The sequence below is a fragment of the Miniopterus natalensis genome, chromosome 6 (assembly GCF_054644295.1).
Source record: "Miniopterus natalensis isolate mMinNat1 chromosome 6, mMinNat1.hap1, whole genome shotgun sequence".
Classification (NCBI taxonomy): domain Eukaryota; kingdom Metazoa; phylum Chordata; class Mammalia; order Chiroptera; family Miniopteridae; genus Miniopterus; species Miniopterus natalensis.
In genome coordinates this window covers 27,990,800-28,016,464 of record NC_142086.1, presented here as the reverse complement: position 1 = coordinate 28,016,464, position 25,665 = coordinate 27,990,800, and the positions used below count along the sequence as shown (strand labels likewise).

Sequence of the window (25,665 nt, the reverse complement as noted above, 5' to 3'; positions counted from 1 at the left end):
CCCCTGTCTCCCCTTCTCCCTCTCCTCTCTCCCTCTCCCTCTCTCTCCCCCTCCCCCCTTCCACTCTCTAAAAAGCTATGAAAAAATATCCTTGGGTGAGGATTATCAATAACAACAAAAATCCTGCCTCGGCATTTGGCAGAATTGGCAGATGCTGCTTTTCTCCTTCAAAACTACGTTGGAGCCCGTCTGTCATGGCTCAGTAGTTGAGGCCTGACCCATGAACCAGGATCGATTCCTGGTCAGGGCATATGCCTGGGGTTTTGGGCTCGGTCCCTAGTGGGGGTGTGCAGGAAGGAGGCCAGCCCATCAGTGACTCTCATCATTGATGCTTCTATCTCTCTCTCTCCCTTCCTATCTCTGAAATAAATGAAAACATTGTTAAAAAAATATATTAGAGCCCTGGCCTGTGTGACTCATTTGGTTGGAGCGTTTTCCCATACACCGGAGGGATGCAGTTTCAGTCCCTGGCCTGGTCGGGGTGTGTGTTGGAGGCAGCCGATGGATATTTCTCTCTCATGTTGATGTTCTCTCCGTCCCTTCTTCTCTCTCTGAAATCAGTAAGCATGTCCTTGGGTGAGGAAGAAAAAAACAATTAGAAATCCTTGTTGTACAACTGTGTCTACTAACATTTTGTTCTAACCATATTTGAATATAGTTTTATAAATTATGTTTTGAAAGGGGAAACAGACTTTTTTGCTTTGTAAATGAGCCAGTAATTCCCACAGGTGACAGCTTTTGTCACCTAGAATCAATGTGATTGTTCATTTTGTTTGCGGTTGCTGAAATGGGCATTATAAATTTTTTTGGTAATGTTTTATAGTATCTTCTTCAAATCACTTTGCTTTAGCTATGCTGAATTCCTTTTTGAAATAATAAAGTAGGCAAACACCTTGGATCTTTCCTTTAAACCTGCGTAACTCAGGCTTTGTTTTTTTTCCCCCCTTTTCACATGAAAGGCCTTTACAGTATCAGTTTTACCTATCAGCAGCCATGCATAGTAGATGTTGTAAAGCAGTGACTCTACATTTAAAACTCAGACTTGGAATATTTACAGTAGATTTTGATAACATGCAACAGAGGATCAACTTCAGGGCGTGTTGTTTTCAGAATAATTTATTGAAGTTTCACGCTTGGCCCTATTTTAGACACTTGGAAATAGAAGGGGAAAAACAATATGCTTACATTATGGGACTTATACATTGATGTGGTTCAATTAAAATTCAGATGATATTATTTTAAGACACATATTCAGGGGAAAAACAGTCAGGATAAAATTTTAAAAGCGAGATGAAGGAGAATGGAGAGAGGGAGCTCTATATTATTAGTCATTGTTCTGAACTTGAAGACTATAACATGTGAACCCACAGATCACTTTCATGGGCTAGTTTTACTTTACATATTAAATAAGACAAGGGTCTCAAAGTCTTGGCCATTCTTACTAAGTGCTATTCTTGCTAAATGTTAAAATGTAGCACAGTATTTTGCAGACTGGCTGTAAATAGGATGAGCTGGACAGGCACCCAACCTGATAAGTATAGCCAACTGCAAAGAAGAAATCAATATGTAAAATTGATGAAATAGTGTATATAAGCAATGGCTAAGCCTCCCTTCAAGGAGACAGAGCTTTGGATATGAATACCCTGTTTTCTTGACTTGCTGGAAGTAAATAAAACTACCTTGGGACAACCATATCTCATTTTTGAATAAAGAGCACCCCAAGTGGCAAACCCCCTTGAGTTAGATAACATATACAGTTTCCATGATTCTTGCAAATGATTAAACAAGTTCTTGACAACAATTATGAACACTTAAAGGTACAATATACACATCTTTCTCCAAATCACATTAAAGTAGTAGAACTGCTGTAATTTTGCTAAGTGTCCACGAATCTCTTGAAAAACACCAGGCATTTGGAAGGCCTAGAAATACTTCCATTTCCTTCTTCAGATTCATAACACATTATTTTGTGGCACAGATTCTTTGACCTGTTTTATCGGATGTTCTTTAGTTGAACAGTTTAGTGCATTCATGGAATTAAACATTTTACTAAATATATCACAAATAGCTTGAAATATAGTTTCCCCATTTTCACCAGCTTTCATAGAATTCTTAATTGAATTATTAGTATTTACTAATCAATTAAGTTTTTTGTAAGCTCTTTTCCCTGAGTTCCTTGTTAATCTAGTTCACACTAGAGCAGAGGTCAGCAAACCTTTTTCGTAAAAGCCAGACAGTATGTATTTTAGGCTTTGCTGGCCAGATGGTTACTGCTGCAACTACTTGACTCTGCCATTATAGCAAAAATGCAATCACAGACAATAAATATGTTAACAAACAATTGTGGCTATGTTCCAGTAGAACTTTATCTATGAACAGCAAAATTAGAATTTCATGTAATTTTCACATCTCACAAAATTTTCTTCTTTTTAAGGACCAGACAGTGGGCCGAATTTGTGTCCCAGACTCAGACCCCAAGTTGTATGTCTCATGTCCCCAGAAGAAGGAGAAATTTAAACATACCCCAGAAAGAGTTGTTTTACATTAATTATTCCATTACTCAGTCCATAATTATCAGTCATATATTAGATCAGTCACATTCCTGCTAAAATCACGTTCAGGCACACCTCGGAGATATTGCAGGTTCAATTCCAGGCCACCGCAAAAAAAGCAAGTATTGCAAAAATATGAGTCATAATCTTTTTGCTGTTGGAGGATCTTGCTCTCAATTTGTAGAAAACACATCTGTGTGCCTGTACTTTATTTCAAACAGTTACAAGATCAGTTCAGAAATCACTGAAGTTAAATAAATGAAGGGCTGAGGAAAGTCTCCAGCATAAAAGTAATCAAGTTATTAACATTTTTGTTACATATTGGATTTGTTTTCATTCACTTGGATTTTCATCTTCTTCCTTTTTAAAAGTTAAAGTCACTCTAGAATTATTACGACAGCTTCTTTTATTTTCATTGGTCTTCAAAGGAGCTACATTTCGGCAGAAAACGGGACTATGCTCAGGAGGCAGGATTCTTTTTATTTCAGTTGGGCTATAGGTCCAACACCATTTTATTGAACTCCAAATAGTATTCCCAGTTCTTAGATGTTTATGCATTTTTCATTGTATTATACATTGCTTAAAGTAAGTATGGTTTTGGTTGGTAATCCTGTTAAAATAGACTTTGTTAGTTTAAAGAGTTTTCTTTTAATGGGATTAGAACTGTATTGCTGTTTAAGGGTGGATTTCTGCTGCTTGCCATAGAAATGTCACTATTTTCCTACCTTTTTTGTTTCTTGCTCTTGAACTTAGGCCAATTTGCCATGAAAGTGTATTTTAGGGAATCTCCTGACATAAACGAAAACAATTTTGGAATCTCCAACAAAAAACATATTTTGCGTTCCTCTTCAAGGTAAATGTTTCCAGGGTATTTTGATTTTCTGGGACTGTTGTTGGTCCTTGTTTTTTCTGTTTTATGCTTCTTTTCAGTCTGTTTGGTTTCCACTGTAAGAGGTCCAGTGTTTTTTCTTTCCATTAGTATAATTATCAGTATGGAATGTTACCCAGAATAACTGCTTTTCCTGACCCTATCATATACCGTTGCCTTCTCTTAGAACATTTTCTAACTTATGTCTTGATTGAATAGCCCTTATCTCCTTCATTCACTCTTCCTCTGTTCACTTAACCTTACAGGATTATATTAGACACAGTGCTAACTAAGTTCCTTCCCTACAGAGTGTTCTCCCGTTGCACTATCCACCTCTTACTGCCCTGCACTTCCCTCTGAATTTTCTCTTTTTTATGGTCACAGCTTCATCACCTTCATTTGTAGTCCACTTCTTTCCACTATTCTTGCTGCTTTCCTTTACCTTAGACTTTTCCACGTCAGACTCTTCAGTCACCTGGCTCCCCACCTTCTCCCTCTGCACTTGCCTCCTGGGGCTGCTGCGCATCATCCATCTCTCTGGCTTGCATAGCTCAAGTCCTTCTCCCAGTCCTTCTCCTCCTTGAAATAGGAGTGGGCCTGGTGGCATCAATGTATTGAAGTGGACTTGACTGGGTAGATGAGTGTGGAGAATGGCATTTTCTTTGCTCCTGCACCATTGGCTCCATCTCGGAACAGCTGGCTGAAGCAGTGTTCCTTAGCCATGAGGATTTCTTCCCGGATCATGCCTCCCTTCTCCGTGCAGGATCACAGAGAACATTGGGTCATGCTCTTTATATTTTTTTTCTGACTGAAACTTTATGAAATATAACTGTCTCTCATGTCAAAACTGCCTTGTCTTAAAACATCATTGTGTTACTCTGTCCACACTGAATTATAGACACATCTTTTTCTTGATTCAGTGAGACAGTTTTCAGTGTAATAAAAAGAATTACCTTAGCTTCCAACCAGGGGACTGAGTCCTGCCTTGTGGATGACTAGTTGAATTCAATATTTTGTAGTTAGATATACTCATGGATTATCAGAACTAGAAGAGACATGAAGAATTGTTCCGCTCTCCTGTTTTACGTATGAGAAACTCAAGGCCTTAACTAATGAATGCCAAGCTCAGTGTTGAATGAGTGAAAAACTAGGGTTGGAGTTTGAGTCTCCTGATGCCAGGTTTTTGTTGAATCAACTGATTTTTCTATAGCATTGATTCAGGAAAAAGATGTTGATTAAAGAATATCCTATGAAATAATAAATTGTGTATGTGTTTTTAACACCCAGGACAATGATTCATATCTCCCTAAAATATCTCAATATTAGTGAACTTTGACTCTCGCAGCAATACCAATCTAAAATGGTTTGCCTTGCAAGCCTATGATTGCCTTACAACATGATACCATGGCCTGGTATGTACAGGAGGAAACCTACTAGAAACATGGGACAGCAGGTTAAGTACCAGCAGTAAAGTGTGCACACATTGTACTGGAATTATCAGGTAGGCCACACAAAGGGTACCCGTGTCCAGCTGTTACTCATTTCTTTTTGTTCTTTTCTTCCTCAAAGCTAAGAATTACCACTTTTTTTCCTCCTGCTCATAAAGAGGCCATAGTTTTAGACCTTAAATATGACTTTAATTGCTCTGTCATTTTGATGGAAATAGTATTACTTTCTTGAAGCAGATTAGGAATTCTCATCAGCACATCTTCTTAGCAAAATATGATTCAATAAAATTCTGGGGAATGAAGGATTACTTCTGTATTCACCAGAATACCTTTGAACTGTTCTAGTGAATTCAGTCCTATTCCAGGGTAATGATAGTCCCAAATTTGGGTTGGATTACAAGTAGGGTGAAGATCTGCAGGGGTATCCCTGGACCTGGAATTGTGTGTGTATGCATTTACACATATAGGTGAAAATAACTGTAGATGTGCTGCTCTTTCAGTATGACATTCCCCAGGTCCAGCAACCTACGAATAAACCACCTGTCAGTTTGCCGCTTCTTCTTTCCTGGAGAGATGGCTTGTCCTCTTTGGCCTTCCAAAGTGGTAATTTCAGCTTTTCACGTATATCTGTAGGTTAATATATTCAGGCAGTGCATTGGCATGACTTACCTTTTCCCTCCCATGTGGAGGAAAGTGTTGGAGGTGACAGTCCTTATGATGTGTAGCTTCCCATAGCCAGTGTGGTGAATGGGCTTATCCATTGGCCCTAGGGAAGCTTTAGGGGAAAGCTTAGTGATGCCTGTAGATTTTGGTTTAGGGATCCGTGTTGGGATTCTCTGCTTGCATACCTCCTTGATCTTGAATTAAACAGAAGAACAAAAGGTAATTAATGGTACAGTTGGTGGAGAAGCAGACATTTTCAGGACATGGAGTCAGCTTGGAGGATTTGGCTTTTTGAAAGCACTGGGTTCTGGGGACAGACCAAAGATTGCCAGGTTGGAAAAAACACACAACACTTTAGTAAAGCAATTCTACCAGCATATGCACAACACTTTAGTAAAGCAATTCTGCCAGCATACACTACGTGTAAGGCCCTCAACAGTCTATCCAGTACTAAATACTGAGGTAAATAGGTTATTTTTCTTGTTTTTTGGCAATCATGGTACTGTGGTGGAGATAAAGAGGAGTAGTGTTCCAAATTCTTCTCAAAGGGCCATGAGATTGCAGAGAAAGGTTAATTTAACTGAGGGGTCTAAGAGAGCTTTATGAAGAAAGTAGCATGACTTTACTTGGGCCTCTGAAGACTTGGATTTTTAACAGCAGGACTTTTAACAATCTGGAGAGCATTCCAGAGTAAGGAGATACTTTTGACAGTAGGATGAAGGAATACTCTTGGCAATGTCCCTGAGGTAGGAAACCAGACACAGTTGAGAAATGAAGTGACTTTCACATTAGGTTGTATTTGAGAGGTGGAATGGGAATGTAGATGGGGCCAGATAGGAAAAATCATACTGGTTATGTAGACAGTATGTAAGTGGGGGCGGAAGGGTGCCAGTGGGGTTAATAAGGACATGGGTGGGGGGAAGACACATTGTAGAGATAGAATTGCATTAGTATTTGTTCACTAGTAGTGTATGAGGGGTGAGAGAGGACTCAGAGTTAAATGATCTAGACTAGGAGAGTGGGTTATGGAATGTGAAGACCTGATTGAGTTCATGTTCACTTAGAAATATATTTATTTAATTTATTAAGGAAAGATACTCTTGGATAAGAACACTTATTGTTAAAGAGGTAGGAAAAGCTAACTGTAGTTCTTCCATTGTGAGCCACAGTTGATTGTACTACTATTTTCCCCTTTTTGATTGCATCATTCTTTCCTTGCTATGAGCTCAAAAATATAAATCATTTAAAAATGCATTATAGTTTTCATCATAGATTTCTAATACTGTTTTTATGGGAGCCCTTCTTATATTGTTTTTTGTTTTCACATTTTATTGTACTGATAAAGTACAGTGAAGTCCCTTTATCTCTTTACATAAACATTCACTATTTAAAATGCCACCTAACTTTTATAGCAACCATAATTGGATTTCTAAATAAACATTACACAGACTTGGTTAAAAATATGAATCTTCCAATAAAGGATAAACTGTATGCTTTCTGTTGGTACATTTAGTCAACATAGCAAATGAGATGTTGATACCATGATTTAGTCTTCTCCTTATATAAATGGTATTCCTACCTTTCGTCCTTACCTCATGGTCTCATCTTCAGTGTGGAAATACTCATTCAATTTTTTTTCCTCTCAAATAGGCACAGCCTTTTTTGTTGTTTAATAATCAAACTCAATGACCAATAATGGTTTGGTGAGATGGGGCAGCCTCTTGATGATCAGGAGAGTAGGTTAGTTGTGTGTATCAAGATCCCTAAAGCTCATACTCACCCTGTTGCTAGGAGGTTTTTTTTCTAGGAAATAATCAGAGATGCTCACAAGGCTTGTTTTTAACATTAAAACAATGGAAAATGGACACAGTTTAAGACTCCAACAATCATGATGGAGTAAATGAATTACACCATAATCATATGAAAACATTATGCTGTCTTCAAATAAATGGTGCTTTTGAAGATATACAAAGTGTTTATTCAGAAATGTTGAAAGCAAGATTAAAAACTATATACATGTTTCCACTATGTTTGTGTGAAGAGAAAATATGGGAGAACATATACCAATGGCATCAGTCGTTAACTCTGGTTAGTAGAGTTACAGATTTTTATTTCTCTACATTTTTTGTATTTTCTATAATAAGTATACAATTAGAAAAAACAACAGTAAGTTATATTAAGGGATAAAAAAGGAAGGAAACACTTCAGAGATCAGAACATTTCTGTGAACGTCAACCATATTCAAACCATGAGCAGTAGCAGCTGCAGTTGAAATTAGTGGTGGCCCGGCCGAGCGTGGCTCAGTGGTTGAGCATCGACCTAGGATCCAGGGGATCGGGGTTCGATTCCTGGCCAGGGCACATGCCTGGGGTTGCGGGATCGATCAATGACCCTCTCATCATTGATGTTTCTATCTCTCCCTCTCCTTTCCTCTCTCTGAAATCAATAAAGATATATTTAAAAAAAAAAAAATTAGTGGTGGGCTAATTCAAGTCAGCTGATCTTGTGACCATAGCATTGATTATAGTCTTTCTAAGATAGATTTCTGTGATGTCCTTTAATTTTGTTGATTAAGATTGGTTCTTCCTATTTAGTATATAATATACGTTGGGATTTTTTTTTAATTGTAAGATTCCTGGGTCTTCCTCCTAGGAATTATAATTATTTGTCTATGGATGCGACTGGTAATCCCCATTAAAAAAAAAAAAAATCTTTATTGATTTCAGAGTGAGGAAGGGAGAGGGAGAGTTGTCTGTCTCATCAATGATGAGAGAGTCATCATTGATCAGCTGCCTCCTGCACACACCCCGACTGGGGATCAAGCCCACAACCCTGGCATGTGCCCTGACCAGGAATCAAACCGATATCTCCTAGATCCTAGGTTGATGCTCAACCGCTGAGCCATGCCGGGCTGGGTGGTAATCTCTCAGGGTGATTCATCTGATGAAAGAGATCAGCCTGCCACACTTTGAGAAACACTGCCATAGCTGAACCTCCTTTAGATGTAAGCTTTAAGTCTTTCAGGTAGAACTCTGGCCTACCTGGATGGGGGAGGTTTAACACTGTGAAAGGTCAGGGCTTCGTGGCCCAATGGTTTCCTAGCTGCTTATCAGAACCACCCATGTGGCTTTTAAAACACTGCAGGTACCCAGATCACATCTCAGAACCTACTGACTCACATTGTCTAGGACTGGGGTATAGGCATGTGAATTTTTATGAGCACCACAGGTTACTTAGAGCTGAAATCTGTTTGATTAACCAGTTGTAAGGAACACAGTATTTGTGGGGCTTGCTTTTTAAAGCTATACTGATATATGTTGGGGAAGACAGTGTGGCTTGGGATAGTGGACATTGATAGGGCCAGCTGCCCAAAAGTTATTAGTTTCCTATTGTTTCCATACCATTGATGCTGCAAGTTAATTTTTTGTTTTTGATAACTCTGATTTCACTACATAGTTTTTACCTCTAGATGGCAGCAAAGGCTGGTTATTTTATTGGGATAACCCTCAGTGTCCTTCCCAAATCTTAAAAAAATGCTTGTTTTGTTTTGTTTTGTTTTGTTTTGTTTTGTTTTGTTTTGTTTTCTTATATGAATTTTATACTTGGACATATTTCAGTAAATGATGTATGGACCTTTAAAATATGTCATCTTTTGGATAATTTTTATGGAACATTATATCAAATAACTCCAAGAAAGTTTTATCCAAATTTGGAGTGCATCTTGAAAAAGTAGTTCATGCATATGGCTCTTTTAAGACTACATAGTGGATGTCCTACTGAGAGTTGGAGACTCCTGGGTTTCATCAGAGAGCAGATGTCTTGGAGGAGATTAAGGAAGTGGAAAGCTCATCCATAGAAGAAAAAATTTTTAAAATGTTTTAACACAGTTCAACATGGAAATTGGTATTTGGAATTAGAAGTCTGAAGGATGCTGAATTCAAAGAGACAGAGGCATTGGTTCTATCTAGAGAGCAGTAGAAATAAAAGGAGTATATTTGTAGAGTATATTCCTTGAATTCTTAAAATGTTGGCTTCTTTCGCCCATAGGTTCTAAAAAGAACCAAGCAATCTACAAGACTTCCTAGTTACAACAAGTCATTAGGTAGCAGGGAGTTTTAATGGCTAAAAGAAGTACAGAAAGGTGAAGATGTTTTCAGTTTTATTTGGAGTCTTAGTTCTATAGCCTGGTTTCTACTCTTTCATATTATCATGGAGGACAAACATCTGAACATATACTAGAACAAAATCATTATGGGGACATTATCAGATCCTAGTGAGACAGCTGGAGTCAGGATGCTTCTTTTTTTCTAAATGAAATTAATTTTGTACGCTCTTTGAACTTTTTAGAGATGCATTGGCAACATGTTTATAAGAAAGCAGTGTTCTCTCAGGAGTGTTCCTGACTCAGGGACTGCAGGGCCCTCTTTACAACTTTAGCTTTAGAGGTTGAAAGGCTCACAATTCCTAAAGACCTCAGATCATTTTGACTTGTGGTCACTGGGGTGTTGCAGGGGAGGGGGCGGATTCATGCCACCTGACTCCCTCAGGGACCCAGCTGTGGAATGCTTGGTCAAGGCTGGATGTTATCACAGTGACAGTCTTTTGTATTTTTGTTTTTTTTAAATCTCTGTTTAATGGGAAAGTGCCTAAATAATGATGATGGATATGGTAATGAAAAGGAGGAAATGTAAACTGGAGAAAAAATATCTTTGAAATATTATTTTTCTCTTTTGTCTTTTGTATTGTTTGATAAATCACTGCTAATTTGAAAAAAAAAAAAAAAAGGAAATAACAGATAATGAATCTGGCAGATAGCCCAGAATTTTATATGCTGCTTTGGCTTTTTTCTCTTGGTTTTCTCAGAATTTTCTCATTACACAGTAAAACTTTATCACTAAAGATTTTATAGTTTTATATGGCAAGAGGTCCTTCAAAAGGAAACTGTAATTTGTTTAGCTCGTTCCTATTGACCTCCTGTGAGAGAACATTTGGTTTTAAATATTGTTTCAGTGCTATGATTTATGTTAAAGAGTTGTCCAGTTTCTGAGGTGAGGGTTAGAGGAAATTGATGCCTTTCTTAAATAATGTAACATGATTTGTGGCTGTATCTGTTCACCTCCCAACCTCTCTGTGGTAATTACACCGCGGGCAGTGAGGGCAATCCAAGAATAAACATTGAAATACAGTGTTGAAAAATCCTTCCTAACCCCAGTTGCTTCCATTTTGTGCCCAGACACACAGCATCAGTAGAAATAGTATGTTAAAATACAATGTGCTAACCTTGAACTGTCTTCCTTGTTTATCCCCTTGCATTTTATTCATCTGTCAGGTTTTTCATCTTAGCTTTCTTTTTGTGTCTTCCCCTTATTTTTCATTCCTTTGTTTGCACCCACTTAGTTTTTTTAAAATCATTTGCAGGGTCGCATTTCACAACAGCCTTGGGTTAGTGGCTAGAGCACAGACTGCAGAGCCAAATAGACTTGATCTTTCATTCTGGTTCTGGTACCATCTAGGTGTGTGTCCTTAGCCTTGCAGACCTCAGTTTCCTCATGTGTAGTCTGTATGTGGAGATTAGAATATCTACTGGCAAGTTCTTTGGGGAGTAGAGATACTGTTTGGGAAAGTCCCTGGCACATGCAAAGTGCCAGATAAGTGCTAGTTGTTACTCATGTCAACATTATTATCATCTTTATCTTTTTTCCTTATACCTCTTCTTAAGATGCCAATTTCTTGATCATATTCATAGCTTATATTCTTTGATTACTTTACCTTTTTTGTTTTCCTGCTGTATTCCTTGTTCTCCCTCTCTTCAGTTAGGCATTAGAGATATGCTACTAAGCCTAGTAGTTGAGGCAGCTGAACAAGCAGTGCCCATCTCTGGGCTGTTTTTAACCACCTCTGTCCCAGAGAAGGATCCTGTCACACATCCTTTCCCTCATTCTGCTTGGTATGATCATTGTGAGTCTTCCTTTTTTAGAGTTCCCCTAAAGACACATTATTCTCTACTCTTTCCTGTCTTTTCCTACCCTTGAATTGTTTGAAAAATGAAGCATTTATACCACCTATAAAGTCCTTTGGCCCTGACACTCTGTGATTCTGTGAAAAGAACAAATGCTAGTCTGCTGTGGTCACCAGGTGTGTTTCTGGCCATGTGTACCTTTGTTGAGCACCTACTACCAGCAGTGTGTAAGTTCTGGGTAATGTAAGACTGGTTTTGAAACGGTGTATGCCCACGAATGGCCCCAGGAGCTTGTTAAGATGGAGACTTCCTGAATTGGAAATCTGCAGAGTACTAAGTGATTGTAATAAAGGTGGTCAGTGGCTGCATTTAGAGAAAAACTGATATAGTTTAAAAAATAAATGATAGCTGATTCTTGCTCTCAAGAAATTATAGTATGGGAGAGGTAACAAGAGGCAAAATGAAATGCTATAATAGAGGCACAGAGAGAAGTATTTTGGAAACTTGGAGGAAGGTTATAAAGAAATAAGGAAGGTTTTCCAGAGTAAATGGCACTTGAGGTAGGAGTAGAGTTTCAATATGAGGAACAAAGAGTAGAGCATTCCAGCCCTTGGAACAGCATAAGCAAAGGTACAGGGTAAGAAAGCATGATGAATATTTACGAGGATGGTCAGTACTGTGTGCTGCTGAGGATGCAGGGTATGTGCAGAGTTTCAGAGGGAGGTGAGATGAGAGATGGAGGCTTTGTAGAACGTTTTGACTTTGGGCGCTTAGTAATGTAAGTGCTAAGTAAGTGATGTTTTGCGAGGGGGGACTGGAGAATTGCCACAATCAGAACAGTGTTGTAGAAAGATCACTGACGACACTAGTGAAGGCTGGATTAGAGAGGTGAGGGGTTAAATGTAGTAGGTTAACTATCTTACAGTGGCATCTGAACTGAGGGCACAAATAAAAGAAGGGCAGAGAAAGAGCCACAGTGCACTGTGGTGTGGGCATATGCTTAGCTTGAAGTGTAGTTGGACCTTCCATGTGGAGCTGTTTGGTAGGCATTGAAAGTTTGAAGATGTTTCTTTGAGAACCATCATAGAGAAATTGTTGGTACTATTTAAGTGGCTCAGACAGCCCAGGGAGAAAATGTTAATTCCTCCTCACCTACCACTCTTTTCTTCTTCCACCACGGGTACTTTTACATCCCTATCTCAGAGTCTGAGAGTTGAGTTTTGTCTGACTCTATTCTGTGCCCACAGCCCCTACACAAGGCCGTTGCTCTTATTAACTGATGAGAGGGTAATTAGTCCTGAGAGCAGCCCCCTGAAGAGGCATTCTTTCCAGCACGTGAACAGTGCACACTGACTGAACCATTATCCAGCACTGATTGGCTAGCTGGGGAAAAGGAAATCCTGTCCCTCTCCTCCAGTGACTAGGCTGGCCCCTCAGCATTGTGTCTGGTCCACACAGACAGATTACATAAACTTGTACTCTGCGGAGGGAAGGTATTTGTCACTTCTTGGTCCCAGAGGCATTCAGTAAGGACAGGATGGCCCCTTTAGCACATTTCCTTCCTCATTGGGACTCTGAGAAAAGCTGGAATAGAGCCATAGTTGATAGGTTGGCTTAAAAAAATAGTAATAATTGTCCATTGTTCTCCCTCGTCCTCTCATTACCCTTTTTAGAAGCTAAAAGCAGCAGTCCTGGCAGCATTTATATTTTCCAAAATTTTTGTAACAATATGTATTAAATTTATAATCCAAAAAATGCTTTATGTAAAAATATTGTGCTGCTTCTGTCTGTCACTATGAAAGATGTTGCCCTTCTCAGTATGATTCCTACCCACTGACCTCATTCCTGTTGCCTGAAGGGACTGTCAGGTATTTAAGTGTTCCTTGTGTTAGGGACACTTTAGGAATCTGTTGCAGTTGTTAGTTAGCTCCATTCTATAAAATTGTACTTTTCTGAGCCTTCAAAACTGACTGATATCAGTGAATTCGGGCAAGAACATCACTAGAAGGCAAAGAAGAGAAAAGGAATAGCTGTGTTTTTTTAAGAGAAGAAAAAAACCAACACACTAATAGTGAAGAATAGTAATTCATTCTTGAGGAATTTCTTTGAGTTGTTTGAAAAGTGGCTGCATTGTAGCAGGTTTTTATATGCATTTGTTATTAGACATACATTGGAGAACAACTTGAAAACTCTAGTTTAAAATGGCAATTTTATTTGGTAATTTAATCCTGAACTGGAAGCAGAATTTGGAGACTGACAAGGTTGAACCCTAACACTTTTCTCCCTGAGCTGGGAAAATACACAATGCTTTTTTAAAAAAGTGATTTGGGGACTATCAGTCTTTTTTTTTTTTTTTTTAAATAAGTTATGATGTGGCTTGAGAAATGGACACCCTAAATTAGGGTATACCATCTAGGAAAATTTTGTAGGTTTCTACAAAACCAGCAGTACTAGTGTCTCTGGGTTTAGCCGATGGTATTTATCTTTGTGGTGACTGGACCTTGATCCCTTGATTGCCTTTCCTGGTGGTCCTGGGTCTGTGTCAGGACTGTAAGATGGCCACTTCCTTATAAGCTTTGATACGGGTAGTTGTGTTGGTCCTTCTATGGATCAGCTTCACTCATTTCTGTTTCTTTTCTTTCCAACCACCTCTGAGGTCCATCATGTAATTCCTGGTCTGCACATGTTGATAGACTGTACAAGCTCATTCTTCATGCCTGACACTTTGCCTTTGCTTATAGAATCTTGCTTTAGAATAGAGTGGACTTGGATTTCAGCTCTAGTACTCTAGTATAGTCTCCCAACATCGAGGACTCGTGCTTCTCCTTGGTCATGCCTTCTCCCCTCTCCTACCTATAAGCACCATCCCCAGGTCAGTCTTACCCATGCCTGCCCATTTTTGTGGAGCTTGGCCTCTCATATTGATTATCTTGTCACCTTTACAGTGGCCTCAGAGAGACGGGAGGAGTTGGAAGGGAGGCAGATCACTCCCTGGCTGTGGTGATCATGGAAGGTTTCAGAAGAAGTGAGGCGTGAGCCAGGCCCTTCAGTGTGGGTAACTTAATGATAAGCAAATTCTATCCATGTAGAGCATTGGGGAGGAGGAATGGGAGAACCCTGCCTGTCTTTAGGGGCATTCTAAGTGTTCTCGCTTACATGGTAGACTTGTGAGGCAGAGTACAAGGAGGTAATGTTAGGTGACCTGCCTGCTCCCCGTAAGTAGTGGAGAAGATTAAATGCAATTCATTATACTCTTGCACTAAAGAAAGCAGCTTCTCAGAATTTTAACATGGAAAGAAAATGGGACAGTGGAATTAGACCTGTTTTCATATGTCATTTTTGTCACATACTAATAATGACCTGCAGCAGTTTTCCTTAACTCTCAAAATTTTAATTTCTTTATGTTTAAGATTGTGACAATACCTACTTTATAGGATTGTTGTGAAGTGAACTAACATTGTATAAAGGATTAGTTTTCTCCCTTTTGTTATGTGGTCTCACTACTAGAGCCTTCTCTGAGGACACAGAACACTCCTGAGCACTGTATCAAGGCCTTCACAATCTGCCAGAACCCTGTCCCAACAGTCTCAGCTTCAGCCACACTGCACTATGACTCACAATTCCTTGAATGCTTAATTTGTGCTCTCCTGCCCGGCCCTCACACCTCTGCTCTTGTGGGCGTCTCTCAGGAATACCTTTTGTCCTCTCTCCCAGTCTTCATTCCCTAGCCCCTGCTCACATGTTATCTGTTTCTGAAATCTAACTTCCAAACCCTGCCCCAGAGCAACCTGCTCCAAATTCCTATACTACTTACTAGCTGTAGAATTTCTTTCCTGTGTTGTGCTCTGAGTTACCTTTTAAGGTTGTCCCCAACTCCCACCTTAGATTCTAAATCTTACACCTGCAAAATTACCTAGCATAGCAATGGGTAATATTAGGTGCATCATAAATATTTGTCAGTTTGATATTGTAGGTGACTTGTTGAGGAATGAAGAAAACTTGTATCCTAACAGAAGACATTCGTGTCTGTGGTGGTTATAAGCTATTGCAGAGGGAACTGAAACTACTCAGATAGGAATCTTTAGAGGGGTTTAAACAGTAAAGGGAGTTATTTGTTGAGTTCTTGGTAATCCTCCTAAAACCCATTTTTTCCTCCTTTAAGACAAAGGTGGTTGGTTGTCAAGACTTCTCTTTATTTCTCCCAAAGGCATGTGAGAATGGAAAGCTCGACCCAAAACTCTATAATATGGTATCTTTGAAAGAGACAAAGGTACGGGTAGTAATACAAATATAAATGTTCAAATATTCACATGATCTGGGTCAATCTTTCAAGTGAGTGGAAACAAGCTTATGCAACTACAGTCTTCAGTGCAGATTTTTTAAGTTGCTTGGAGGCTTATGTTTTGTCAGATTCAAGATTCTCATATTCACACACCAGACATAAGAGTTTTCAAATGAGCTGTCACATTTTTTTCATAGCAAGTAAAGGAGGAACTGGCTTACAGAGTCAGTTTGTCCATCTCTCTAATATAGTGGTTCTCAACCAGGGGCGTTTTGCCCCCTAGACATGTGGCTATGTCAGGAGACATTTTTGTCGCAGTTGGGGGATGCTACTTGGTATCTAGTGGGTGGAAGCCAAGAATGCTCCTAAACATCCTACAATGCACATGACATCCCCGCAACAAAGAGTCACTGGGCCCAAACCATTAATAGTCCTGAGTCTGAGAAACTTTGCTCTAATGAAAAATAAAAAGAGCTGATCTGGTGAGGATTAAAGGACATTAATTCATAGAATCTTAGAGAAGAAAACAAATCTTTAGAGACCATCTAGTAGAGTTAAAACACCTATATGTGGGAAAATGAGGAAAGAGAAATTTAATTTCTGAAAGGAAAGAAACTCTTGCAGGTAATTGGTTTGTTTATGTATGCCCCAACTTTATTTCCCAAATGAATTTTTAAACAATTAAAGGAGATTGGCAAGGTTTGGAGACAATTCGGAAATCACCGGAGTTAGAACTAGTAGAACTAGATGTGATCTTAGAGATCGCCAAGTCCACTTCTCTTTATTTACAAAAATAAATGATTTGTCCAGGACCCCATAGTGGACTGGAAAGGCATGAACTGAAACCTGATCTTCTGTTTGCTTGCCTCTAATGTTCCCTCCCTGCAGTCACCCCATTTATCTAAATCTTCCCTTGCCCAGTTTCAAGTATTAATTGCTCTTCTTAATCTACTATAGTCCTCGTAATCTCTAGATTATTGTAGGAAGTTTAGTTTGCCACTTGGTTAAATATTTGATACTCTTATTTCTTATCTCTTTTACTTACCCAGATTAATAAGTTCTTCAAGGATAGTGAATATTTTGTCTCCCTAATACCTGCCCCAGTATTGGATAGGAGGTAGGCAATTCAGTATGTCATGATCAGTGGATTGATCAGTTGTGTCCATGTGAGGCTTTGTGCGTGCTGAGACACTGTGTATGTCACTGAGATACAAGTGGTACGTCACCTAGTAAACCCATTGCACCTTTCCAGAGGCCTAAGGAATGGCAGGGAGTGAGGCAGCCTTTGTAGGTCTATAGGATCTATATACATTGTTAGCTCTCCAAAGATAGAAACAAAAACAAAATTTTCAAAAACAAAACTCTCAGGCCAAAAAAAAAAGAAAAAGGTTAGCTTAAGTAACCTTTAAAAAATATACAGAAGTACAGATTGGTAGTTACAAAATAGTCACAGGGATGTAAAGTACCTCATAGGAAATATAGTCAATAATACTGTAATAACTGTGTACAGTTCCAAGTGGGTACTGGAAATATCAGGGGAACACTTTGTAAAGTATATGGTCATCTAACCACTTGATGCTGTACAGGTAAAATACAAAATAATATTGAATGTAAACTGTAATTGAAAAAAATACTTTAAATATCATACGGGACCATTTGGTTATAGGGCAGGGGGGAAAAGAACTCACATGAAACTAATTTCAGGCTTTTAAAAAATTTACTCAAATAATTGGATAAGTTTGATTTCTCTCGACAATAATTTTGTGGAAAAAATAAGTGAAATTTTAAAATGAGGACACAAGTAAGGATTATCCCTAGGATAGTTGGTTGTGATGGCAGAGTACATTTTTATGGCACCATTCCAAGTGTAAAACCTTGTGTCCTGATGGAATGTTGACAGATTTGTATGTGCTGTCATATAAACAGTGTTAATTCATTACTGAATTATAAAGTACTTAGAAATGTTGGCCAGTTAATTTACTGGACTCTATAAGGAGGATCCCTTATCCTACAGTGTTGCCTTTGGGGGATGCTGCTCCGATATATTTGACTGCACAAAAGCTTTACCCTTCTTGACTGAGCTTCAAGAGTAGAAGGGATCATCAGTTAGAAAGGAAAGGACCTGGTGTGTAATCTAAATGAAAATGAATTTTAAAGGGGTTTAAGGTTGGGAGACTTTAATGAACTACTTGTTTTCCTTGTTCTTTCTTGCTTTTACTTCACTGTGGCCTGAGGTGAATGGAGTCCTTTGTTTTGGTTCATCCAAACTGCTCTCTTTAATGTGTGTTCTGGACCGTTCCCAAGAAATGCTGTAGGCTTATGTTGAGGGCCCGCAATCTGAGAAAGAAACAGGGCTTGGAGGTGTCAGACAGTGTGCTACCGCTCAGCTAAAGATTCAGACATCTATGCTTTGCTACAGTTATAAAATTGGGAACTTTCCCACTCAATAAAATGGTAGTTTGGTGTGTTTTTAAATTGAGCTTTTCTTTTGAATAAAAAGAAAACTTGAAATCAACAAGCCTTCTGTTTGTCCTTCCAGCCACTAGAGGGCAGAATAAGCACACTTCCTGGGACAGGTGTAATTCATTTTGATGGAGTGAGACTAGTCAGAACACATTTACTAATGTTTATCTGTATAGGAATTTGTAGAACAATGGAGTTCCTACTTTAGGGTGCCTACTAATCAGCAGAGGAGCTTTTTAAAAATGTAGCTTCCTGGGCCTCTACCCTCAGATACTCTGATTTGATAGCTCTGGATAGGATGCAGGATTCTGTGTCTTGGATTTTACTTTGAGAAACATTGATCTTAATGTTTTGGACATGCATTGTTGCCTGGTTATCTTTTCTCTTAGGATTCCAAAGCAAAATGATTATTTTGGAGAAAAAAACTTAAAGAAAGCAAGGTATAGTGGAACTAGAATGTTATTAATTTAAAGATCTTTGTTTAACAAGATTCAAAGGAGACTGGCTTTGTAGGGATTCAGAACCAAAGAAGCTACTAAAAACTTGTTTTTGCATGGAGTTAGACTTCAATCAATAAAGATCATAGAATCCTTAGGCGACAAGACTAATAATTTTTAATTAAATATCCCTTTCATGACCTTCTCACAGTGCAACCTAAGATAAAATTAACCTTTGGATGTAATGAAGACCCTACATAAAATGTCTTGGCATTGTGAACTGTAGTTGCAGAGACCTTCTGAGTAGAGTTTATGGAATCCCGTCGTCATCCTGAACAAGTATAGAGACTCTCCTCTATATGTAAAGATCCAACTATAGAAATGCACATTGTCCTTCTGGCAAGGTGATGATTTGATTTTCACTAGTGCCCCCAGAGAGCGGTGCATCCTTGAGGGGAAAGTTTTGCCATTGCTCTTAATTGGCAAGAAGAATGTGGTAAAATCATTCAGATCTGTGATAGTATGTCACAAGTTAGAAAGGTAGGGGGACAAGTAAAATGAAACTTGGTTCTGAAGCTGGGGTTTTGACCAATGAAAGGAAGATAGTATTTTTTTAAGATGTATATAAAAGCAGTGTATCTTCTCTGAGCCTCTCCTGGGCCTTCTTTTCTCTGAGAATACAACCCTCTATCCTCACATATCTCATACAAATATTTTTTAGTGTCACTTCCTCTCTCCTTCCTAGTTTTCAAGGTTCTTCTGTGATTGTATGTGGATGACAAAGAGAGCTCTGTAAACACACACAGATGTAAAAATTATTTTTGAAATTAAAGGCTAAGACTGTAGAATGTTATTTTAGATATGATTTTATAGAAATAGGAAGATGCTTTTTCTTAGGAATGATGCTGTCTTTACAATAAACTTTAATTATTAGCACTTTTAATAATCTGTACATGTTATTAATCTGACAGTGCTCCTGATTTTGATGCTAATATGAATTATTATATTGAAGTAATCCTTCCAGTAGAGGAGTCTCTAAAAGAGGTTTGGTTCCTTGAAAGTTCAGTAAATCCAATAATGTTAGCGACTTGGGAAGCCTATTTATAGTTAATATTTGGAACAGATGATAAAATGAGAATCTGTGCATTATAATCATAGAGCACAGGATTTGTGGTGTTAACTTCGTTGTGAGCTCTGGCTCATATAAAGTAAAAAATCAAATCCTTACAAAATGGGTGGACTAATGAATAGCCCAAAGCTCCTGAAGCTCTCTTAGTTACAGGTATGCCAATAATGAAGCTTCCCCTAAGCACTTAGGGCAGCCAGGAGGAACCTGGGGGTGACTGGAGTCCCTGGCCAGTCATCTCTGCCTCTTCATCTGTTTCCCCCCAGTGCCATGGAAACATGTTTTCTGTTTGTGCCATTATGTGACAAAGGTTGGGAAGCACTGTAAAGGCCTTGTCCTTTAATTCTTTCTAGTTTCTGTTAATAATTTTATGATCAGTTGATTAGTACCCTTCAAAATGTTACTAGTACCCTCTCTTGATTTTTATCTAGAAAAACATCTTATGCAGCAGCATTATCAATGTCTACTTTGAAATACTATGTAAAATGAAGTATGCAGTTCCTTCTAAAGTTCTAGCCCAAGGTGACTTAAAAATAAAAATAGTTTTGAAAAACATTTAGACAATCATGTATTTTGTAATACAGTTGGGTCACTGCTGATTCCCAAGATAAATGTGTTTAAACAGAAGCTTTCTCATTCATCACCAGCCTAAACTTTCATCCAGATTTATTTAATGATGATGCAAGGCCACAGCATTGGTGTTGTAGTTCATCACCATGGAAGTGTTTCTGTCAACAAATCCTCTCTTGGCTATTATGAAATTGATTTTGCAGGGAAAAGGAGGATAATTGTGAAAGATTTCTTTTACTTCTAAAGATCTTTACAGTTTATCTAAATGTGTCTAAATGAATTGTTTTTACAATCAATAGCTGGCAATAAAATTAACCACATTAAATTAACAGTTACGAGGGTAGAAAAGGGGAAATGGCAATGAGCTACTTTGTCTGAAATAATTTTTTTGGAATGTGACTGGGGAACTAGATTTGTAATTTAAAATGTTCCTTTAAAAGCTGTTTTTCCCTGCTACAGAAGTACAGATTATGCTGAGAGAGACCTATGAGCCAGATATCAATTTTTAGGCTGCCTTGGTTGAGATTTTCTCACCTACCTTGTAAATGGCATAACAGTAATCACAAAAGAAACTTCCCTCAACATACTTCAAGATCTTTTTTAAACATGCCTTTTCTATAACTTGTGTTTGTAACTATCTTTGGCTTTTATTTGCTTGTTGAAAGGCTAAAAAACAACACATGATTAAGTTGTAAGCTTCTAAAGGCAGCCCACTTACAAGCAAGGTAGGAAGCACCTACCTTAAGTAATCCAAACGAATTGAGTAACCAAATAGGAAAAAGGAACAAAAGTTACATTTTTGCTTTGAAACAGTGTTCAAGAGCACATGTCATAGTAGCTGATTCTAGGTTTGGATGCAGACATATATGTTTTATGGGGATTTTTATCTGTGGTATAAATACAGTCAACTCTTGATTGTCAAGGTAACTTGTATTTACAAATGTGCTTTTTCTGGCTTCCTATCACATTTCAAAGCTTTTTACTTTCACCATCAGCTCATGTGTTCACAAAAGCAAATTATTTCATATTATTTTATTCAGTTATTATCAGTACATTAAGTTCCTATGTTCCTAACGTGTGAAGCACTGTGCTGGGCACCAAAGATATTGAGAGACATCTCAAGCCTGAAGTTAAGTTTGCTCCTGAGAGACCTTATATTTCATGTTGAAATCAAAGAGACAAAGTTTTATTTATTTAAACCACTTTCTCCTCCTCTGACATATGATCAAAAGTTGACTGTAAATGGGAAAAGGTTCTGTTTGTTCTTTTCCCAAGGAAGAATTAATAGACATTATGAACAGTAAATAAAATTCTACTGTACATGCAAAAATATAACACAAAATGACCAAAAGAAAATTGAGCAAGCAACGGTAAAAAAACCAAATTATTTACTGCTTTATAATGTTAAGGTATTTCACCAAGACAAGTTGCAGTCAAATTAATGTGAGTTATGGAAAATGAAATACATGAAGATGTATTTATACAAGTGCAGAGTAAATATTTTCCATACAGGTATGTAAATGAAAAGATATACAGTAAGTGCACACTTGATACGACTATGCAGGCAACAGTTAGTTTCAGGTACTGTTGAATAGTTCATGCACAAACCTTCCCAAAGTACAAGTTCAGCCAGTCTTTGGGGGATGTGGAGGGATAATTAAAAAGGATTGAGTTCCTTGCAATAATATCAGTATAGACTGGATGAGGGTCAGTTATATATATTACTTACTGTAATTTGTGATTGTCGAGGAAGAGGTGTGGCGGTTGGTGTGATAGTAATACTGCTGGTGACTTTATTGGTCGTTTTGTTTAGTGCCCCATTAGTTAAACCTTGAGTTCGGTTATCCTGCGGTGGTGTTGAAGGGCTGGCAGGTCTCACGGGGCTGGCTACAGCTTGCATGTAAGGACTTCCTAAGTGAATGTGGATTTTATTATCCTCAGTAGTTATCACACTTGAACTATTACTGTTTGAACGTTGAAACTGCCATGATGACTGCCGGTCTGGGGAGACTCTGAAAATCGCGTGCTTGGCACTGATTTCTATTGGCTCTGGGGAGCGTCCCTGCTCAGGAGAGCTAGCAGAACCAGTCACAGCCAAAACCTGAATAGGTGACATTGTCCTTTCTGGAGTTATAGAACCACAGGACTCTGGGGTCTGTGCTCTGGCAAAGGTTGCCATGGTAATTGGGGACATACCCTGCTCTAAATTCACGAGGCCTTCAGCAGAGGTTTTAGATTTCACTGGTGTTATGGAAGCATTCTGGAGGATGGTTATCCTTTGCTTAGGGGTGCCACAGTTTGGTATCACTGCAGTACTTGTGTAAGAGTGAGGACTGTCTGTGGTCGGACTTGTAATTTCAAGAGTGGCTGTGTTTTGGACGTGGTCAGGAGTAACCTTTATGTGAAGTGGCTGCCCCGGTGAGTGGCTTAGGACTAGATCTCCAGTTTGTACGAAGTTGCCATTGGGTTTAGTTTGTATTTTTCCATTCTGAGGATGGCCCTCCTTGGATTTCATCCAAGGAATCCATAGCTTCCTGTTAACAGGACAGGGAGTAGATGAGTTGCATTTGAAGGACAGCATAGGTTCCTCCTCATTAGGATCCTCATCCTGGTTCTCATTCTCCTCATAAAACTGACCGTTGATGACTGCTCGTTCCAGAGGAATGAGACTCTTGTAATCGGGTGGTTCATTGTCTACTGCTTCTGTTTGAACTTCTTTCGAAAATACTTGAGGGTCAGAAATTTTTCTTCCATTGAGACTAGGCCGTAGGCTCTTACTGAAATGCCGGTACCTCTCTAACTCTTTAGTGAGGTTTTCAATCTCTCTTCCTAAATCTCTGTTCCTGTTTTCTTGTTGATTGAGTTTCTTTTGCAGAACTGAATGGTCTCCCTGGAGGTGACATATCAGGTCCTCAGTTGCCATGTATTCATGAATTTTCTCTTTCAGTGCCTCCACTTCTCTTGAGAGGTGCCCTGATTTAGCTTCTTCTTCTTGAAGCCTTTTGAAAAGCCATTGTTCGTGGCTGGACTCTGTCTTTTCTGCTAACTGGTACTTGGCAAGTTCCATTTTAACATGTTCCAGCTCTTCAGATAAAAATTGAGCTTTGTCTCGTTCATTAGCATACCTTCGTTCTAGAGTCTCGTACTCATCTTCTGTTTTCATGAGGTCATCCTCAATGGCTTTCATATCCTTTAACTTCAGTCTCAGTTTTTCTACTTCTTGAGAGAGCTCTTTAATCTTATTGTTTTCTTGGTGTAATGTTGCTGTGGACTTATTAGAATCTTGATTTAATTTGTTTTTTAAGAAATCTTTCTCCATTGCTTCCAGTGATTGAAGCCTGTTTTTCAACATACTAACTTTGGACAGGAGATCATTTCCTTTCTCTTCTTCTGCTTTCAGTTTGTTTTTTAAATCATCTCTCTCCTTGGTTACACTGTACATTTTTTCTTCTACATCAGTTTTGGACTTCAGTGCCCTCTTAGTTTCCTCAATTAACTTCTCAGTAACTGTTGTCACTTTATTTTGCTCCACTTGAAGCTGAGAAGAAGCAGCTTGTAACTTATCTTCAGTTTGCTTTAATTTTTCACTCATTGTTTTCCGTTCATCTACAAGCATCACAGTTAATGTTTTCAGTTTAGTTAAATCTTCTTTTAGGGTGAGTTCTGTCTTTTCCAGCCGACTTTCAATGTCTTCTAGCTCTTTGATCCTTACTTTTAAACTCTCCAGTTCTTGAGACAACTGCTTTGTGGTCATCCTTTCTTTTTCTAAGTTGCATTTCAGGGAGTAACATTCTTGTTTGCTTTTGTTGAAAGCATCTTCTAATTTTTCCAGAGCCATAATTCTTTTGTTGAGTTTTTCAACCTCGAGTTTAAAGTCTTTACTCTGTGATGTTTCTTTCTCAAGCCTTTTATTGAGCTCTCTGCATTGCTCCTCCATTTTTATGAGCTCTTCATCCTTCCCTTCCATTTCTAGCACACGTTTCCTGAGCTCCTCCACCTCAGCCATGATGCCAGAGTTTCCATATTCTTCCTTGTTGATTTTTTCTTTTATATCTTGGAGTTCCTCTTCTGCTTTTCGTAAAGATCTGTTTGTTTCTTCTAACTCATCAATTTGCCGGCTGAGTGCTGCCAGCTTTTGTCGAAGCTGGCGATTTTGACTGTCCTCATTGGTGAGCTTTGCCATAATTGTTTCTTGGTTCTGGTGAAACTTTGTGGTCTGCGTTTGCAGTTCTTTCTCTAGTCTGGTTGCCTTCTGCTCTTCTTCCTGAACTCTGGCTTCAGCAAGGGCTAGTTTAGCACGTGTTTCCTTCGTACTTGTGGTTAGGTCTCGGATTTTTTGTCTTTGAAGGGCAAGCCGTGCTGTCAGCCTTTGTTGTTCATCCACCACCATCAAAGCAAAAGACTTCAGTTTAGTCAACTCCTCTTTCAGGGCGGTGACCCTCTTCTCCGTTTCTTGCTCCTTCTTCTCCTGGGATTCTGTTTCTTGGTCAATCAGCTTCTTTAATCTGAAAAATACAAGAGTGCATTCTACTTTGTGATTGGTGCTTTAGTAATTTATCAGCTGTGATTAAACATTTATGTAATTTAGAAAGATTGGTGTTTAGTCAGCTCTTACAGAATACAGAAAGGAATTCCTGAATTTGATGGGGGAGGAGAATCTTGATAGTTATCTTGCTTTTTTGCTTTCACTGCCCCCAAACCCCCGACCCCTCATTGATTGGTAACAGTTGTTCACCAGGAGCCTTAGTAGAAGAGTAAGGGCAAGAATATTTGGGTTAAATTGCTTATGTAGTTTATAATCCATAGGCAGTCTCACCTGAAGGCTGTAAAAACAGGTTCAAGTTTGAGTTTGAGATTCAGTTGGACCTGGCTTCAGGACTGGCCCTGCTCTTATCAGCTAATTAATCTGGATAGTAATTTAACATCGCTGAGCTTCAGTTTCCTCATATGAAAAATAGGGCAATAATTGTATTACCTGAGGGGTCATTTGTGAAAATTAAAAGATAATTCATCTAAGATTTCCACAGTGTTGGAATATAGTAAGCATTTGATAAGTGCCGGTTATTACTGTTGTTCTTTTTTATTAATGTGGTTATTATTATATTTATCAAATGGTTTGCTTGAACTGTTACCATACATGTACATTAATGTTTGGTACTCAACTTCCTGATTTGTAGTTAAGGTAAAATTTTATTCACATTGCTTAGAAGTTATGCAGTTCACTGATGGAACTCTCTGCCGATTAAAACTTGGTTTATATTAGCATGACACTGTACCAGGAATCACTTCACGTATAT

The 25,665-nt window shown here is 38.6% G+C and overlaps 2 protein-coding genes across 2 annotated transcripts in view; one reads left to right on the top strand and one right to left on the bottom strand.

Annotated features, from left to right (window-relative positions):
* The window catches only part of CMSS1 (cms1 ribosomal small subunit homolog), a 342,712-nt gene that overhangs the window by 4,698 nt on the left and 312,349 nt on the right, over positions 1–25,665 (top strand). The window lies entirely within an intron of this gene.
* LOC107527085 (filamin A-interacting protein 1-like) lies at positions 2,469–24,866 on the bottom strand. Its single transcript, XM_016199713.2, has 2 exons — positions 22,098–24,866; positions 2,469–5,725 (listed from the first exon to the last, which is right to left on the bottom strand). The coding sequence occupies exons 1-2, from the start codon at positions 24,756–24,758 to the stop codon at positions 5,534–5,536; spliced, it is 2,853 nt and encodes a 950-aa protein (XP_016055199.2). The 5' UTR covers positions 24,759–24,866; the 3' UTR covers positions 2,469–5,533.

Excerpts from the sequence above, each read along its gene's own strand:
- LOC107527085 (XM_016199713.2), bottom strand. The coding sequence starts at position 24,758 with ATGGTGGTGGATGAACAACAAAGGCTGACAGCACGGCTTGCCCTTCAA. Across the intron at positions 5,726-22,097 it reads CTCGACAATCACAAATTACA|ATCAAGGAGGTATGCAAGCA; the intron begins GTAAGTAATATA and ends GTTTAATTCAAG.